The following is a 17,673-nucleotide window of genomic DNA, read 5'->3' on the forward strand; positions in this document are numbered from 1 at the left end:
CACAGACAAACTAATACAAGAATCACATTTCAGAACATGTTTGTACAGATCTAAACTACAGGGTTAGCAGTTCGTTTGCATAATAAGACCAGAGATGTTGTTGTTAGTGGAGGAAATGATGGTACTTCTAAAATTACAGCCTTTGTGATTTGCTAATTGCGTCCATTCAAACGGTCAGTTCCATTCAGTTACAATTAATTAATAAACCTAAACCTGACAATGCCCATCCTACCATAAAAACACAAACTTGTTCCACTTTGTTATCCTTCAATTGAGAAAATACTAGGAATGGAACAACATCACATGCAAAATTTTCACATCGATTTTCAATTATTAAGATCTCGCATGATAAAATTGCCAAGACTGTGCCAGCAACATGGAAAATTGTTATTATTTTTCGTTTTTCGAGTTTTCATTTGGCACACCTGAGTTAAGGGCTGTTCGCTGCATCTCTTAAGAAGTCCAAAACTGTGAACGGAGCTGCACAATTTACAAATTATGTAAAAAATCTCATCTTTCTTGTTTTTGTCGAACCCGATTTCGTGTCTCATCTTGCTTTGTGAAAATTGTGTCTTGTCCTTGACGCTAATATCTGTATAAACATTTGAATGAGAAATGTCTTGAAGGTGCATTGTGTAACTATTCTGGTGGATATGTCACTGCGCTGATTGGAATGTTCCACAGTGTGACATTAAACAGCTCTACCTTACATTTATTCAATTACAGGTGGTTTTACAGCTCAAAAATACTTTGAAAAACAGGCATTCTGAAAATCTCTCCACAGATCTGACCTGTAACTTGGTCTGGTTTGGCCTCCTCCAGATAGAAAGGTTTAATGTCACACTGTGAAACATTCCAAAACAAAGCAATAACATCTCCCTGGAGAAAAGCATTTGACGGACCCTCTACCAGAAAATGCACTTTTAAGACCAAAACGACAATGCTCACAGCAGGAGTTACAGAAAAAGGAGAGATAGTTTTTCAGTAGAAAGTGACCTGGAGCCAGCGTTGATGGAACTGAATCGTGGCCATGCTCACTTCCTATTTGGAGTCGTCTATGGTTATGAGGCCAAAATTGCGAAACAAACCGCACAATTTATTTATTTGGAGGATTCTGATGACAATGAATGTGAGTATTTTTAGAAGATAATAATGAATCTAAAATCTTGCAAAATCCCCTAACCCTAACCCCTAACCCTTGCACACATGAAAATTAGAATAAGTCAATTTTTATTATTTTAAATGTTTAATTTTGAGTTGGATTCTGGTTATTTTAAGGAGACACTGTTACTGATGAAGTGTTGTTGTTAGAGGTGGTTAAATGTTAATAGTTTCTTAGACGTATTTTATAAGGATGAGCAATTAATCGAATTTTGATTGTGATTTCAATTTGTGTGTCAAACGATCTCCAAACTCATATAAGTTGAAACAATCAATCCATTGGTTGAAATAATTTAAAGCTTAACAAACTTTATTTTGGGATATTTTTACATAAATAAGTATATTTATTTTATGCTTTAAATATAGAGATTGTAGAACAGCTGGATGTATAGTTTATTTCGCATAATTTATGTTTTTCTATGGCTTATTTCATGTATTTCAATGTATATTTCATTTAATTTATGTTTTAATGATGATGATGATCTGTATAGACAGTGTTGGACGCTCTATGCTCAGTCAAATACTCTTATGCATAAGTTTAGTTCGTGTACAAAGGATGTAAAGTTGTACACAGCTCACCTTTGGTCTAATTATAAAAAAAAAAAACGGGCTGATGTGGCTCTATAGTTGTTACGGTTTATATGTCGCAAAGTTGAGTTTAGATTAGTAGTGCAGATAGTAATAATAATGATGATAATTTTAATATAAAAACGTTAATGATTAATTAATAATCGATCGTTAATTCTCCCGACGATCGATTAACAAAATTTAATCAAATGCTCATCCCTAGTTTCTTCTGTATCTTGGTTTTGTTACATTAAACAAACGAAGCCGTCCTGCATTTTGGGTCCTCTCCTGTTTCCATATGACAATCTCGTCCCAATCCTAATATCCGTGTAAACATTTGAATGAGAAACGTCTTAAATCAGATACAAACCCACACGCATATATTTGTAAATGTGCTGTTCTGTAAACCCCAGTGAAGAGTTTGGGTCTCAGCTCTCCTCTTGTCTCTTGCGACAGAGGAACATATGGACCAGACCGAGATCCAAATGAGCAGCAGGACGCAGTGAGTCAGAGTGACCCCAGATCTGCACTGTGCTTTTGTATTGGCTTTAGCGGCGGCAGAAACACTTACAGTATACTGAGCTATAGATACTTCGAGGCGACATCATGCTGGGGGTGTTTTACATGTATGTGTGTGGTGGAATGGTTTGAAGTTACCATGGTGACACAATGCACACAATATTGCACTGCCTGATAAATGTTAAAGGGACAGTCTGAAATTTTGGACATAGGGCCTCATTTCCTAGTGAGCCAGAGTGTTGGAGACGTGTGGAGACATTTTTTGAAATATTCCATCCAGTCCTTGTATTTGCAGAGGTCGCTGGTGCTAGGCTAGTGCATGTCAATGGCCATAGTTAGCCTGCCACTAAAATCAGTCTTACCCACTCCACAAAACACCCGAAACAAATCTATTATTACACCAGACTGTCCATGTGAATGTCTGCGTTGATAGAATAATGTTTGAAATAAAACTAACCTTGCATCGCATGCATAGTCGCATGTTGAGGGACTATTTTCTCATATATCAGTTCCCTGCTGCCAAGCTTTCTATCAGGAAGTACAACTCACTGCTGCTGCTCAGACATAAATCCTTCAAATGCAAGGTTGCTTTTACTTCTAAAATTATTCTATCAACACAAACATTCACATGAACAGTCTGGTGTAATAATAGATTTGTTTCGGGTGTTTTGTGGAGTGGGTAAGACTGTTTTTTGGCAGGATAACTATGGCCATTGACATGCACTAGCCTAGCACCAGCGACCTCTGCAAATACAAGGACTGGATGGAATATTTTAAAAAGTGTCTCCACACGTCTCCAACACTCTGACTCACTAGGAAATGAGGCCCTATGTCCAAAATTCCGGACTGTCCCTTTAAGGTTCTCTGAAAACTCAAGAAAAAATTGTGGTGGATTATGTAATTTTTTGATTGGATTCTACGGAATATGTCATTGCTCTGGTTGGAATGTTCCACAGTGTGACATTAAACAGCTCTATCTTACATTTATTCAATTACAGGTGGTTTTATAGCTCAAAACTACCTAGAAAAACAAACATTCTGACTGTGAGCGGGGTCTCCTCTCCACAGATCTGACCTGTAACTTAGTCTGGTTTGGTCTCCATGAAGATAGAAAGCTTTAATTCCACACTGTGAAACATTCCAGACAAAACAATAACATCTCCATGGAGAAAAACATCTGATGGACCCTCCAGACAAGTGACTCGATGCATCTTTGAACAACACATTTTCAGGAGTCTGTGATCAATCCGAGCGTTCATGGTCCTGTTTGATTTTCAACAAAAAGGTCAGAGTGAGTAACTGAAAAACTGTTGTAGTTTAACAGCACAAATCAGCTCAAATTTTGCAGTTCTTTCTGATCAGATTGTGTAAAATTAAAGATCAGATTTAAAGTCTGATTTGAGTCACGGAATTTCAGACAGAGCGATGCCAACCAGAGGTGAGACCAAGTCATTGTTTTGCAAGTCTCAAGTAAGTCTCAAGTCTTTGACCTCAAGTCCAAGTCAAGTTCCAAGTCAAAGATGGGCAAGTCCAAGTCGAGTCTCACGCCACTGGCCCATAAGTCCAAGTCAAGTCCAAGTCGTCTGCTTTGAGCTTCAAGTCATTTCAAGTCTTTAAACCAAAAAAGAACCAAATATAGCTTAGATTTTTGCAATTTATATGAATTTTAAACTAAGTTGTACTTAAAAAGTCATGGTATATTTATATATGAGTATTTATGAGTTATAAAAATGTTAAACTTTCCTTTTTAAAAGTCTTGACAAGATCTTAGTGTGAATCATTATGGTCAGAACAGAAAGAATTAAGATTTAAGAGTGCAAAATAAAAGATATTTTGTCATGTAGTTCTCTGTAGTTCCCTCTGTTTTACTCAAATTGTACTGTATATTACTTTAGTACAGTTGAGGATACCACATCACACTACTTCAGTTACTGTTGCCATAGTAACAAATGGAGAAGTGGGAGGGACATGTTCCAGTTCGTTCCTGTAAAATTAAACATCGCATTTAACAACTGTAAAGAGAAAAGTATTTTCTAAAAACATATATATTTTTAGGAGAAGCGTCAAGTCTGCTCAAGTCACAGACCTTCAAGTCCGAGACGAGTCCCAAGTCTTAGTCCATTTTATCAAGTCTCAAGTCTGACTCGTGTCCAAGTCACAACTCGCAAGTGACAAGTGACCCACAAATGTCGGGCAGCTGCAAAGTATCAGTACAGTATTCAGAATCACCATCAGGGATCACTCTGGCTGGATTACTAGTGAACACTGAGTCGTTGTGAACACGGCCACACTTCACAGAGCACTGGAACATGCAGGGCCATATGTGGAGCAGCTGGCATCTGTCACCAAGAGCTTCACCCGCAAGGCACAATAGTCCCGTTCATTTACATATCTCAAGCGTGTGACAGCCACTAGTTTTCTTAAATTGTATCGTGTTGAGCTGTTTATCGTTTTATATAGATTTGTGAAATGATTAAAGGGCCCATATGACGCTGTTTTCTGATCTGTTCTAATGTTGTTTCCTCGTCACAAACACATCTGTAGTTGTGTTTTTGTTTCATTCACACATGTTTAACACAAAAACTCTGCAGATTTAGGATGAAAAACAAATTGAAAACACTCTGTTCCGCCTTGAGATGCCATGTGGTAATTCAGGAAGTGCTCCACTGTGTGTTTTAAACTCCACACACCTTCACAAGAATTTACGACGGAGTATAAGGCTTAGATAAAAAAATAAATGATGCTGCCGCTACGAGAATAAAGGCGTAATATTTCAAAATTAAAGTTGTAATATTACGAGAATAAAGTTTAAGCCAGAAAAAGTCGTAATTTTAGGAGAATAAAGTCAGAATTTTACAAGAATAAAGTCGTAATTTTACAAGAATAAAGTCATAATTTTATGAGAATAAAGTCGTAGTCAAAATAAAGTCGTAATATCACGAGAATATCGGCTGCTCGGAAAGTCTGAATGAGTAGGCTGGTGCTCTGGACAATTTGGAGCATTTTGTAAAGGAGAAGAATCCGTGTATCATTCGTTCATTCGACTGAACCAGGACTGAATCAAGACTAAACCAGGTCCGGAACCAAACCAGAACTAAGACCAGGATTGAGACCAGGACCAGATCGGGACTGAAAACGGTTTAGTCCTGGTTTAAGTCACAGAAATGGGAAACGGCGTTTCTGTGACTTAAAATGCCGATGCGGGACTATGGCGTCACGTACGGACTGCCAGGACTGAACCAGGACTGAACCAGGACTGAATCAGGACAAAATCAGGACTAAACCGTTTTCAGTCCTGGTCTGGTCCTGGTCTGGTCCTGGTCTGGTCCTGGTCTGGTCCCAGTTTCAGTCCCGGTCTCAGTCTTGGTCCCAGACTCAGTCCTTGTCCGGTCCCGGTCCAAGTCCTGGTCTCAGACTCGGTCTGGTCCCGGACCTGCATTTAGTCCTGGTTAAGTGCTGGTTCAGTCCGGAGGCACAAATGAAGAAAATAGATGTTTTTTCGTTTTCTTGTTTTTGGTTTTATATTGAAAAAAGAATGAATGAATGATACACGGATTGAAAAGCATCTTCTTCTGCTGCATTTTTCACTTTGACTTTGAGTTTATTAAAACTTTATTCTCATAATATTATAACTTTATTCTCATAATATTACGTCTTTATTTTGACTTCGACTTTATTCTTGTAAAATTATGACTTTATTCTTGTAATATTACGACTTTAATGTCTAAATGTTACGACTTTATTCTCGTAGCGCCAGCATCATTTTTTTTTTATACTCCGTCGTAAGAATTATCTGGATAATAATAATTTCAGATCTGGAATTACCAATCTCTACTTAAAGGTTGTATGGAGGATTGTTTTTAGTTTGAAATTGTCAGTGAAAGTTCAAAATAGCATTATAGAGATGCAGCAGCCTTATAATTATGATGATTTTAAAAAAAGAATGAAAATCTATCAACTGTGGACGTGGTGGGATAGATAGGCGACCTTGTTATCTATTGGCTGTTTGGTTGTCAATCAAACTCCCTACGTTTCTAGCGTAACTGACTCGCCGGTGCTCTGGGATTTCGGGATTTACGTACGCCTCTCACGCATTCCACATACTCAAGATGCCGTTTTCTCCACCAACGCAACGGTTATTAGCAGCTTTTTCCAACTCTAGCTTCCTCACAGTTTGCACAAAGTTTGTTGCGACGGCGGACAAGAATCCATGACCAGTTCACTGCAAAAGAAAGTCAGTTTTTGAGGCCGTTGAAAGAAGAAGAGAAGGAAATAAGGAGCAAAGCCAAACCAAGGTGATTCTTGGAGATTCCTTCCAGCGATGGCGTGCGCTAGTGTTGTAGTACTCAAGACCGGTCTTGGTGTCGAGACCGGCCTCAAGATGACTTTTTTACAGTCTCGGTCTTGTCTCGGACTCGAGCGAATTTGGACTCGGTCTTGTCTCGGTCTTCAAGGCACTTGGTCTCGATCTTGTCTCGGACTCGAGGTCTGAAACTTGACAAATGTAATCATATTTCATTACGGCCTGTAAATGTGTAGAGACTGCTAAATATCATTGCAAAAACCAATATGATCACGCAACTGTAAATGTTATGAACCTGAAGAAACCCACTTGATTACTGTATTTTCTGGGTTATTAGGCGCGCTCTTAAGCCTCTAACCACATCAAAAAACGACAGCGCACCAATCCAGAGCGCCCCATACACAAATCCACTCGGGTGTCCCAGCACGACTTCAGTAAACTACAAAGCTGCACCACCCGCAGAGCACGTAAACACACACGGAGCAGACACCCACAGACACACTCATCACTCTACGCGGAAGAGGAACGGAACGGAGGAACAAACCAAAAAAGCGAGTGCAATGTGCCACTTCTAGACACAACTGAGTCACTGTGAACATGCCAAGAATCCGTTGGTCCCAGACAGCACCCTCCATACAAGCCACAACTGAACAAAATCCAGAGTCACCGTGAACGCCACAAACAAAGTCCCACTGACCCATCCAACTGTTGTGTTTCATTTAAAGTCCGGTGCGGTTTATTTGTGAAAAAAGTTTGAAAATAGACCATTCAATGACAGTGCGTCTTATAATCCAGAGCGCGTAATAGCCCAGAAAATACGGTAACTTTGAAGTTGTTTTCCGTAAAGTGCCAATGGAAGTGAGATTAAAGAAGGGGTCCTCAAACTGTGGGTGAGGGGTGTTTCAGTGCAGTACAATTTGCTTGGTTTATTCTAAGCCTAAATGAACTTTAACTAGATCAAATGGAAATAAAAAAACCTAAAAAAAAAAAATAAACATTGATATTCAGAATATATGTGCCAAAATAACTGTAAAATACAAATAAATGTGGAAAATAACAAAGACGGGCTTGATTTGGTCTCGATGGGCCGTGGTCTCGGTCTTGTCTCTGTCTCGACCTTTAAAAGTCTTGGTCTTGTCTCGGTCTCACCCCTCAGAGATCTTGGTTTTGTCTTGGTCTTGTCTCGGGACCCTGTGGTCTCAGACTGGTCTTGGTCTCGATTCGTGCGGTCTTGACAGCGACACTAGCGTGCACTGAAGCAGATGAAGGGTCTAAAGACTGACGCGTTGTGGTCGCTACTTCTCATTTTGAGATTTGGACTAATGATAAAGAGTTACTCAAACACGTGTGAAAGAAACAAAACAACTCCAGGTCTGTTTGCGATGAGGAAACAACATTAAAACACAGATCATAAAATATCGTAATAGGCTCTTAAATCACTTTCTGTTACAATATTAACGCATCAATGAGTGCGTATACATGCACATCAATAACCCGGTTATTAGCCATATCCCGGTTATGTCAGTAGTCGGGTTACTGCGTTTACATGCGCACTGAGAAACCGAGATACTCATATTCGCGTATACATGATCAAATGGAGTATCCCGGTTTCTTGACATAATCTTACAAATGCGCAGGCGCAAAAATTAACTTAAATCAATTTAATAAACTAGGAAAAATACAAACCGTGAGCTCCTTTAGCATAAGAAGCTAAGGAGCTACGAGATCTCACACAATCTACTGTGCAGATTCTTCATTAAAATCTTCTGCATAAATAAACTCAACTTTACAACATATAAACCATAAACACTATAGAGCTACATCAGCCTGTTTGATCAGATCATTCAGCTCTGATCACATTTGTTTACATTTTACAGAAACGAAACTTAAGACCGTTTGGCTAATTAGCATAAACTGTTAGCGGCGATAAAAACAACTCGCTCCTTGCGCCGCTGATGTGATCAGTTTCTTTTGGACTAAATGACACGACTCTGTGGATTATGTGTGTTATTTCTGTGACAGAAGAGGTGCTGATGATGTAAGTGTATAGGAGATAGTTCATGTTTTAGCTTTTCAGCGTCACACGAGTGCAGGTCGTACGAGTGCAGATTGTACGTGTGCAGGTTTAGCGCAGTTCTTTATTTTACAGTAATTTCACTCGTTTGGTCACTTTATTTATGTTGGTCAATTTATTTATGTTGCTACTGTTGTGGTGAAAGGCTGGAAAGTGTCTTTTGGACGCATGCGCACTCAACTTTATGTTGCAGTAACCGGGGTACTGCGTATACATGCCACAAGTAACCCGGTTACTATCGGAATAAACCAGCTACAGTAACCCGGTTTCTAATAACCGGGATACTGCCATAACCGGGTTACTGAAACTGGGTTACTGCGTATACATGCACCATCAAGAAACCGGGATACTCAAAAAACCCGATCATAACCGGGTTATTGATGTGCATGTATACGCACTCAATTATGATTTAGTTTATAAATGTTTGCACTGTCTCTTTAAGGACCTTTGCTTCGTGTTGTCTCAGATTAATGAGTTTGTGTCTAAATATAAAGTGAGGTGTGAGGGGAGGAGGGACATATGGAACTCTATGGGGGGGGCACAGAGGGAGCATTACAATCGCACTCTGTGGCACTAACCCACGTCTGTCCCGTAAACTACATTATGGTGCTTTATAATGTAAATCTGTTCAGTGAAATTATGTAATGCAGGGGACTGTTCATTTAATCTGAATAACAATTAAGGCCGTGGTAATTAGCAAAGACTGCAATTACATCTCAGAGGAGTCTCATTATGTTTAAACCTGCTAACCCTGTAAACATGCCCTGAAATGCATGGGTTCTTGGATTAGTTTGACTGTTCAGACTTCAGTCTTCTCTCGAACGTAAACACTCATGGTTGTGTTTGAAATGTGAACCGTGGACTTAGAGACATTTATCCACTGGATATGACCCATTCTTAAGTGTCGCTTGGTTAACTTGTCAAACCCAGAACCTTCTTGCTGTCAAGCGAAAGTACTACCCACTCATAGTTACAAATACCGCATTACTAATAGGACTGGGTACCATTAAGAGATTGGCGATACGGTACATACTTCAAAACATAGACCACGATACATATCTCGATACAGTGAACTTTTGATTCGATACAGTATATTTCAAATTGATTTGATTCGGTACTAATACTAAGACTGATACGAAAAGACTTTGTTAAACCTCTTCTTGTGCAAAGTGAAGATGAAACACAAACATTTTAATCATCAAAACAGTGAAAATGTCAAATGTGTCACTTAAATGAGTTTCCTTCCTCTAAACAAGCAACAAAACTGTAGCGCTGTAACAAAATAATTTAGTAAAACATATAAAAAAATACTCTTGGCGATATATCAATACAGCAGCCCACGAAATCAATACTGTATCATCACATGAAACAATACTATAGAGAGAGATATTTCAATATTTTTGCACACCCCTAATGACTAAATCTCATATATATAAAGCTTGTGCCAGTTAGGGATGAACTAGCCTGATTCATCAGCCGGTTTCACTTCATGGAAATTGTCTGACCTCGCAGCATTAGGATTCATTCGCTCGATGGTAGGCAGATACTATTTTTATTTAACTAATCGCTGCTGGTTGGTCGTGATGTATGTAATGTGCCAAATCCTGTAGGAAGAAGGGCAATAACGTCTTTCCCCTTGATAAAATTCACCAAACATTCTCCTCGTTCCAGCTTTAAATCCTCGATCTCGGGAATTGTTGCCAATGCAGAATGTCTGTCTTCCTCTACATCCATCTCGACGCTTTCTTTACTGTTGTGCTGTATCACAAAAGGGACACAGACAGACACGACGAGTTTGACGTCATGGCTTCACAGCTCTTCACTGATTGGCCAGTGCACCATCTACAACTTCCAGGGTTCTTGTAAACCAGCTAGTGTATTCTGATTCCTGACCTAGTCGCTAGTCGAGAGAAATTATACTGCGTGGAAGCACTAGATGGCGCCAGTCTGGCCTTGGCTGACAAAAGTTGCACTGGTCAGCTAATCATTTTCTTATTTTAAGGATTTATAGGGGAAGTGAATGAGTTATAGGGATGTACAAAAATACTGAAATATCGGTATAGCATATAATTTAATTTGATGATGCAGTATAGATTTCGTGGGCTGCTGTATTGCCAAGAGTATCTTTTTGCTATATTTTACAAAATTATTTTGTGACAACACTACAATTTTCAGTTTTGATTATTAAAATAGATGTGTTTCATATTCACTTTGCACAGGTAATAATAAAAACATTTAGTGTCAAAGCCATGATTTAGCCTTTATTTTTTACTGAATGGCATAGAATCGATTTGAAATATATTGTACTGAATTGTAGCAAATCGAAAGTGCACTGTATCGAGATATGTATCGTATCGTGGCCTATGTATCGAGATATGTATCGTATTGTGGTCTGTGTTGGAGGTATGTATCGTATCGTGTCCTATGTATAGAGATATGTATCATATCGTGGCCTGTGCATCGAGATATGTATCATATCCTGGCCTATGTATCGAGATATGTATCGTATCGTGGCCTATGTATCGAGTATCGTATGTGTCTGTATCGTATCGTGGCCTATATATCTATGTATCGATATGTATCGTATCGTGGCCTATGTATCGAGGTATGTATGTATCGTATTGTGGTCCTGTGTTGGAGGTATGTATCGTATCGTATCGTCCTATGTATAGAGGTATGTATCGTATCGTGGCCTATGTATCGAGGTATGTATCGTATCGTATGGTCTATGTATATCGAGGTATATATATCGTATCGTGGCCTATGTATCGAGGTATATATCGTATCGTGGCCTATGTATCGAGGTATATATCGTATAATGGCCTATGTATCGAGGTATATATCGTATCGTGGGTATCTATGTATCGAGATATGTATCGTATCGTATGGCCTATGTATAGAGGTTATGTATCGTATCGTGGTCTATATTATCGTAGTATATATGTATGTATCGTATCGTGGCCTATGTATCGAGGTAGGTATCGTATCGTGGTCTATGTATCGAGGTATTTATCGTATCGTGGCTTATGTATCGAGATATGTATCGTATCGTGGCCTATGTGTGGAGGTATGTATCGTATCGTGGTCTATGTATAGAGGTATGTATCGTATCGTCGCCTATGTATGGTATCGGCAAATTCTTCATGATACCCATCCCTAGTGAGGTAGCTGAAGATTTGTTATTTCATGGTGTTTAAGGCAGATTAAATTCATCATTCACAGGTTTAATTTGTCTTTATATAAATACATTGTTTCCTAGTCCTTTTGCTGCATTAATAGTTGTTTTTACATGAGCTCCCCCTGCAGGTGTAGTCTTGTAAGTGCAATTTGGGTCAGACACAAAGATATGTAATCGTTATTTGAGCTTAGTTGAAAAATCAATTGGTAGGACATGTCTTTGGTTGTTAAAGAATGGTGCTCAGGGTGGATGTGAAGTGAGTGAGCCACACCTGTCCAGGATCCTCTCTGGCGCCCCCTTCATGACCAGAATGTGTCCAGGATTCTCCTCACACTGATGAATGGAGAGCTGTGGAGACAGACAGACAGACAGCAGTGTTACACACAGATTATAAACACACATTTCACATTTACCAAAGGTATCTGTGTATCATTTGTTTATTCGTTTTTCAAAATAAAACCAAAAATAAGAAAACAAAACAAGAACAATTTTCTTCATTATTTGTCTCCAAAATCAAAATGAAAAAAACGATAACAGACAATTCCCTTTTTCTGTGATTTAAACTGTGATGCTCTACTTTTCGCGCTTCATACTGGGACTGATCCCAGGACTGAGCCAGGACTAAACCAGAACAGAACCAGGACTAAACCAGAACAGAACCAGGACTAAACCAGGGCTGAACCAGGACTAAACTGGTCTCAGTCCTGGTCTCGGTGCTGGTCTGGTCCCAGTCTGAGTCCCAGTCTGAGTCCCAGTCTGGTCCTGGTCTCAGCCCTGGTCTGGTCCCGGTCTCAGCCCTGATCACCCGACAGTCTACACGGGCGCACCTCCAGGCCCATCCCAACACTCACTACTGGTTCAGTGCTGATTTAGTCCTGATTTAGTCCTGGTTTAGACCTATCTTAGACCTGTTTTAGTCCTGTTTTAGTCCTATTTTAGTCCTGTTTTAGTGCTGTTTTAGTGCTGTTTTAGTCCTGGTTCTGTCCTGGTTCAGTCTGTATGTGGTGCAAAAGTCTGGCATCACAGTTTAAGTCACGGAAATGGACGTTATCCATTTTTTTCCATTATTCATTGAAACACAAAATCGATTTTTTTTTTTTTATTTTGGTTTTGGAGACAAATAATGAAAATGTATTTATTTATTTATTTTTCTTATTTTTGGTCTTATTTTGAAAAACAAATGAATGAATAATACATGGATTCAAAGGGCAAGGCACTCTTGGCTTATGTGGTTAAAGGGCCCATATTTTCTGATCTTCGGTTTTCTGTGTTCTAATGTCATTTCCTCGTCACAGATTGTGTTTTGTTTTGTTTCATTCACACATGTTTAACACACAAACCCTGCACAGTTAGGCTGAATTCTTCTCTCAAACAGAAAACACACTGTTCCACCTTGTGATGTCATGTGTTAATACAGGAAGTGCTCCACTGTCTTTTAAACTCCATACACCTTCACTAGAATCATTTGGATGATTTCAGCTCTGGAATTGCCAATCTCTACTGAACTAAAGGTAAAAAGGAGCTATTAACTTTAAAACTACCACTACATGACATCACAAGGTGGAACAGAGCATTTTGAGCTCATCATCATCATAAAGAATTACTTAAACATGTGTGAATGAAACAAAACGCAAACTCCAGATCTCTTTTTGACAAGGTAACAACATTCTAAGAGCTCACAAAAGTCCATTTTGTGTAATACAGGACCTTTAATAATAATGGATTTGAAAATAAAAATTAAAAAAGAAAATAATAAAATAAAATCAATCTCTTCAGTGTGATTCCAGCTCATCCACCCACTCCCTGGTTCACCTCATTAGACTCAATAATTACCAAATTCTAGTGGAAGAATAAAACCCCACGCATCAAACTCTGCACTTTATAAAGACCCAAAGACCGAGGAGACACACAGCTCCAAACTTTTATCAATACTCCATCGCAAACCAATTACATTATCAAATGGACCCACCCTAAATCACCAGGCTACATCTGGCTAGAGCAGTTTTTATGCAACAACACCTCAATCGTCTCTTTTGTCAGTCAGTCACTAAAACTGCAATCCTGTTTCAAATCTTTAACAATATCTTCTACTCAGACAGCAAGGGCGCACATTTGGTTTCAGCTTTGGTGGGGACCATGGACTGTATAAAAGAAGTGAACTAAGCGAGTGTGACGTCACCCACAGCGTTCACGGTTACAGGGGCGAATCTGGAGCCAGGCTCTATGTTATGAACAGGATTTTTTTGACGGACAAAATAGTGAAACAAAAAATCTGGATCATGTGTCGCGGGTTAATACGAACATTTTCAGACCAAAATGACGAGTTTCACTGCAGCAGGTACAGAGAGAGGGACGATAAAATCCTAATGTAAGTTAATTGGAGCCAGAGTCAGAAGGAGCCGGAAGAACCTCCTGGTGCGCTTCCTATTTGGCACACGGCGACTAGAGCATTAGCTATGTCCACTCATATATACAGTATATGGTGGGAACATTACCCTCACCCCATGAAACCAACTGATAGGTTACTTGTGGGCCCGGTCAAGCAGAAGTAAACAGCAAGGCCAAAAATTCAAGTTAATGCATCTGATATAAAAATGTATTGAACAGATACATATGTACTCTAGTTTATGAAACTGTTGACCTTTTTTCTGTACCATTTTTGGTTCTAAAGTTCCATACGTTTTAAACAGACCATGTATGAAACATGGAACAAAAATTATTTCCCAAATTTCAAAGACCTGCAAATCATGTCAATAAATGGATGTATTTCATCATATCTTGTGTTATTCCATCTTTGAACTGTTGATGAAGGTACATGATTTTTTTTTTTTTTTATTTATTTAAAATATAAAAAATTTGCTTGGAAGGACAGACATATTTTATAGAAATAGTTTCCTTTCATTTTGAAGTAATATTAAAGTATTCTGAAGAAAAAAGCGACAAATGATGTAAAATCCTGCACCTTCTACTTGTTTGTACAATTTTCCCTCCGTTACTTTTCCCTCCGTTACCATGACCTTTCTTAATAAAAAATCTCATGACTCAAAAAGTAAGAGGTTTTTCAACCTAATCTTGTACCATATGGTAGAAAACTATATGAAGCAAATATTCAAACCAGTTTGTTAAGGATATGGAAGTGAGAACCAAGAGTTATCACTGTTTGGATTTATTGCCCAAAAAGTGCTGCATATTTCATTCCCTCTGTTACCAACATGAGTTTTTAAATTTTTTGTCAACAACTTGAAAGAATATCACAGGTTTAACTTGACCCTGTTGGAGTGTAACTCTTTCCTACATTCTGATACTTTACTTATTTCAATAGTCCCTCTAGTTTCTGAATAAGAGACATTTGAATGTACAAAATCTGCCCCTGTTTCCCTCCATTACCACTTGACCGGACCCAAAGATCCTAATGTAAGTCAATTGGATCAGAGTCAGAAGGAGCCGGAAGAGTCTCGTGGTAAACTTCTTACTTGGCACACTGCAGCTAGAGCGTTAGCTATGTCCAGTCATATATACGGTCTATGGTGGGGACATTACCCTCACCCCATGAAACCAACTGACAGGTTACTTGTACTTATTTGTAGGTTGCTTTAGTGGATAACAGCGATGTAGAAGTTTGTATCAGATTTCCCTTTGCTTGTTGGTGTTGAGATATTTGTGAGGTCATGTCCATACATTTTTCCTTGGAATATTGCCAGTAGAGTCCGACTGTCAACAGCGCATGAGCAGGGCTTTGTTTGAGAGGTGCACTTGAGGTGATAGATTATAAGGCAAGTTTAATTGAAGATGAAGCCAAGTAAGTTCCTGTTGAAAAGTTTTTCAAAGTTTGGTGCAGTGTCTTCACTCACACCTGCTCAAGCCGCCATCTTCGGGTGCTACACTGTCCTGCCGCTTCCCCAGTTTAGGCTCCACTGATGACATCACTCTGTTGCAGACAATGAAATAGCGGCAGGGTTAACCCTGTCGTCATATCACTGAACACATCTCAGAATGTCTAATAAACAAAATGTGAACTAAAGTGTGTTAAATTAATACTGCTGGGTTTGGAAAAATAATAAACTTAAAAATAAAAAATAAATGTATATTTTTGTTTATTAACATAAAATGGCAAATATTTTGTCTTCCCCAAATATTGGTTGTGACATGTCCCCATGTCTCTATGAATACCTAAGCCCTTGTCTGACAGCCTGGCGGAAGTTTTGCAACAGGGGTGTCCAAACTTTTTTCATCAAGGGCCACATATCTACAAACAGATGAAGCAGAGGCTGATCGAGGGCCATAGACTGGTGCTGAATACAGAGAATAATTGAAATATGTGCATGTTTAACAAGTTAGAATGAGCCATCAGTCTTAATTCATGCTGAGATCCTTAAAACCACACACTAAATATTAAATATTTGCTTTATCAAGGTAGATTTTCAAAAAACATTCAGTAAAAAGTTTATTTTTTTAATTGATGCAAAGTAATTTGGGCCAATTCACCTGGAAAGCCTGAGGGCCAAGAAAAATTTGTCTGAGGGCCACATTTGGTTGTTTGGACATGTCTGTTTTACAAACTTTTATAAAGTCTAACTTGGCTCTATCTGGTTTCACCCAACTCTGGAATAACCCAGACTTCACCAGCAATAACAAGACTGTACATTTCAACACACGGACAGAAAAAGACATCACTCATTTACACCACATTTTCTACAACAATTAAACTCTTTTCATTTCCGACTCTGGTCCAGGGGTATGGCAATGGGAGCAAACAGTTTCTAGAATACCTACGAGTTAAATCAGCAATCAAGTCGAGTATCTCTATCAATCTACAACTTCCTCCAGTGGTGTCAGAATTAATTAATATTACCTCAACTAAAAAACTTGACAGATTAATTTCACTGTCAGACAAATCTCATCTCGTCTCAATCCCATCACACAAATGGAGGCAAGACTTATCAATCACCCCCAGAATATCTGCTCCATGACCAACAACACGAACCTCCAACGAATTCAGTCACAGAACTAGGGATGGGCATTCGATTCAATTTTCTTAATCGATCGTTGGGAGAATTAACGATCAATTATATTAAAATGATCATCATTATTATTACTATCTGCACTACTAATCTGCATAAATAAATTCAACTTTACGACATATAAACCGTAACGACTCTAGAGCCACATCAGCCGTTTGACATTATAATGTGTTTAATTCAGCTTTGTGCAACTCTCACAGAAACAAAACTTAAAACCACATCGCTAATTTGCATAAACTAAGAGAAGAAAAAATCAGCTCGTTTGCACTGATGTGGTTCAACTTCTGTTGGATTAAAAGACATGACTCAGTGGAATACAGGTTAGTGTGACCAGATTTGTGGACGGGAGGTGGGGACTCGTCATCGACATTGTGCTACTCTCACCTGGCAAAGCTTTTTCATGTTTTCGGTGTCCTGATGAGCTTTTTCCCACAGGACACCGAAACATATGTGCTGTTTGTACACTGTGCACATGGCCTCACACTTGTCCCGATTGGAACGGAAAGCGTGGAATTCCTTGTACAAGTCATTATTAAATACGCATTTACGCTTCGGCATGTTGCAGACTGACTGACTGTCTGTGTCTGCTCGCTCTGAGTGCAGAGAGACACATGTACTGTACGGTAGAGATGCGTGGATGGGCTATTTTTTCATCCGCAACCGCAACACAAAACTCATCATCCGCCCGCTGTCCATTTGCACCCAAGATTTTGACCAATTTTCAAAACCGCGCTCGCCCGCCATCTGCCCATTGATTTTAGATTTTAGAACAATCTTATAACAAACTAAAGAGCCTCGATAAAAATGCAAACTTTATAGCTCATTCATTCCAAAATTTGCTCAACGTACA

At 38.9% G+C, this 17,673-nt stretch overlaps 1 protein-coding gene across 1 annotated transcript in view; it reads right to left on the minus strand.

The window, feature by feature from the left end:
- atp1a2a (ATPase Na+/K+ transporting subunit alpha 2a) overlaps window positions 1–17,673 on the minus strand; it is a 350,773-nt gene that overhangs the window by 132,104 nt on the left and 200,996 nt on the right. The window contains exon 12 of the mRNA XM_055151513.1: window positions 12,074–12,150. Within this exon, the coding sequence (XP_055007488.1) occupies window positions 12,074–12,150 (77 nt within the window). The remainder of the gene's footprint in view (window positions 1–12,073; window positions 12,151–17,673) is intronic.

The sequence above is a fragment of the Boleophthalmus pectinirostris genome, unplaced genomic scaffold, assembly GCF_026225935.1.
Source record: "Boleophthalmus pectinirostris isolate CB_2022bp ecotype Guang Dong unplaced genomic scaffold, ASM2622593v1 HiC_scaffold_16, whole genome shotgun sequence".
NCBI classification, from domain to species: Eukaryota; Metazoa; Chordata; class Actinopteri; order Gobiiformes; family Gobiidae; genus Boleophthalmus; species Boleophthalmus pectinirostris.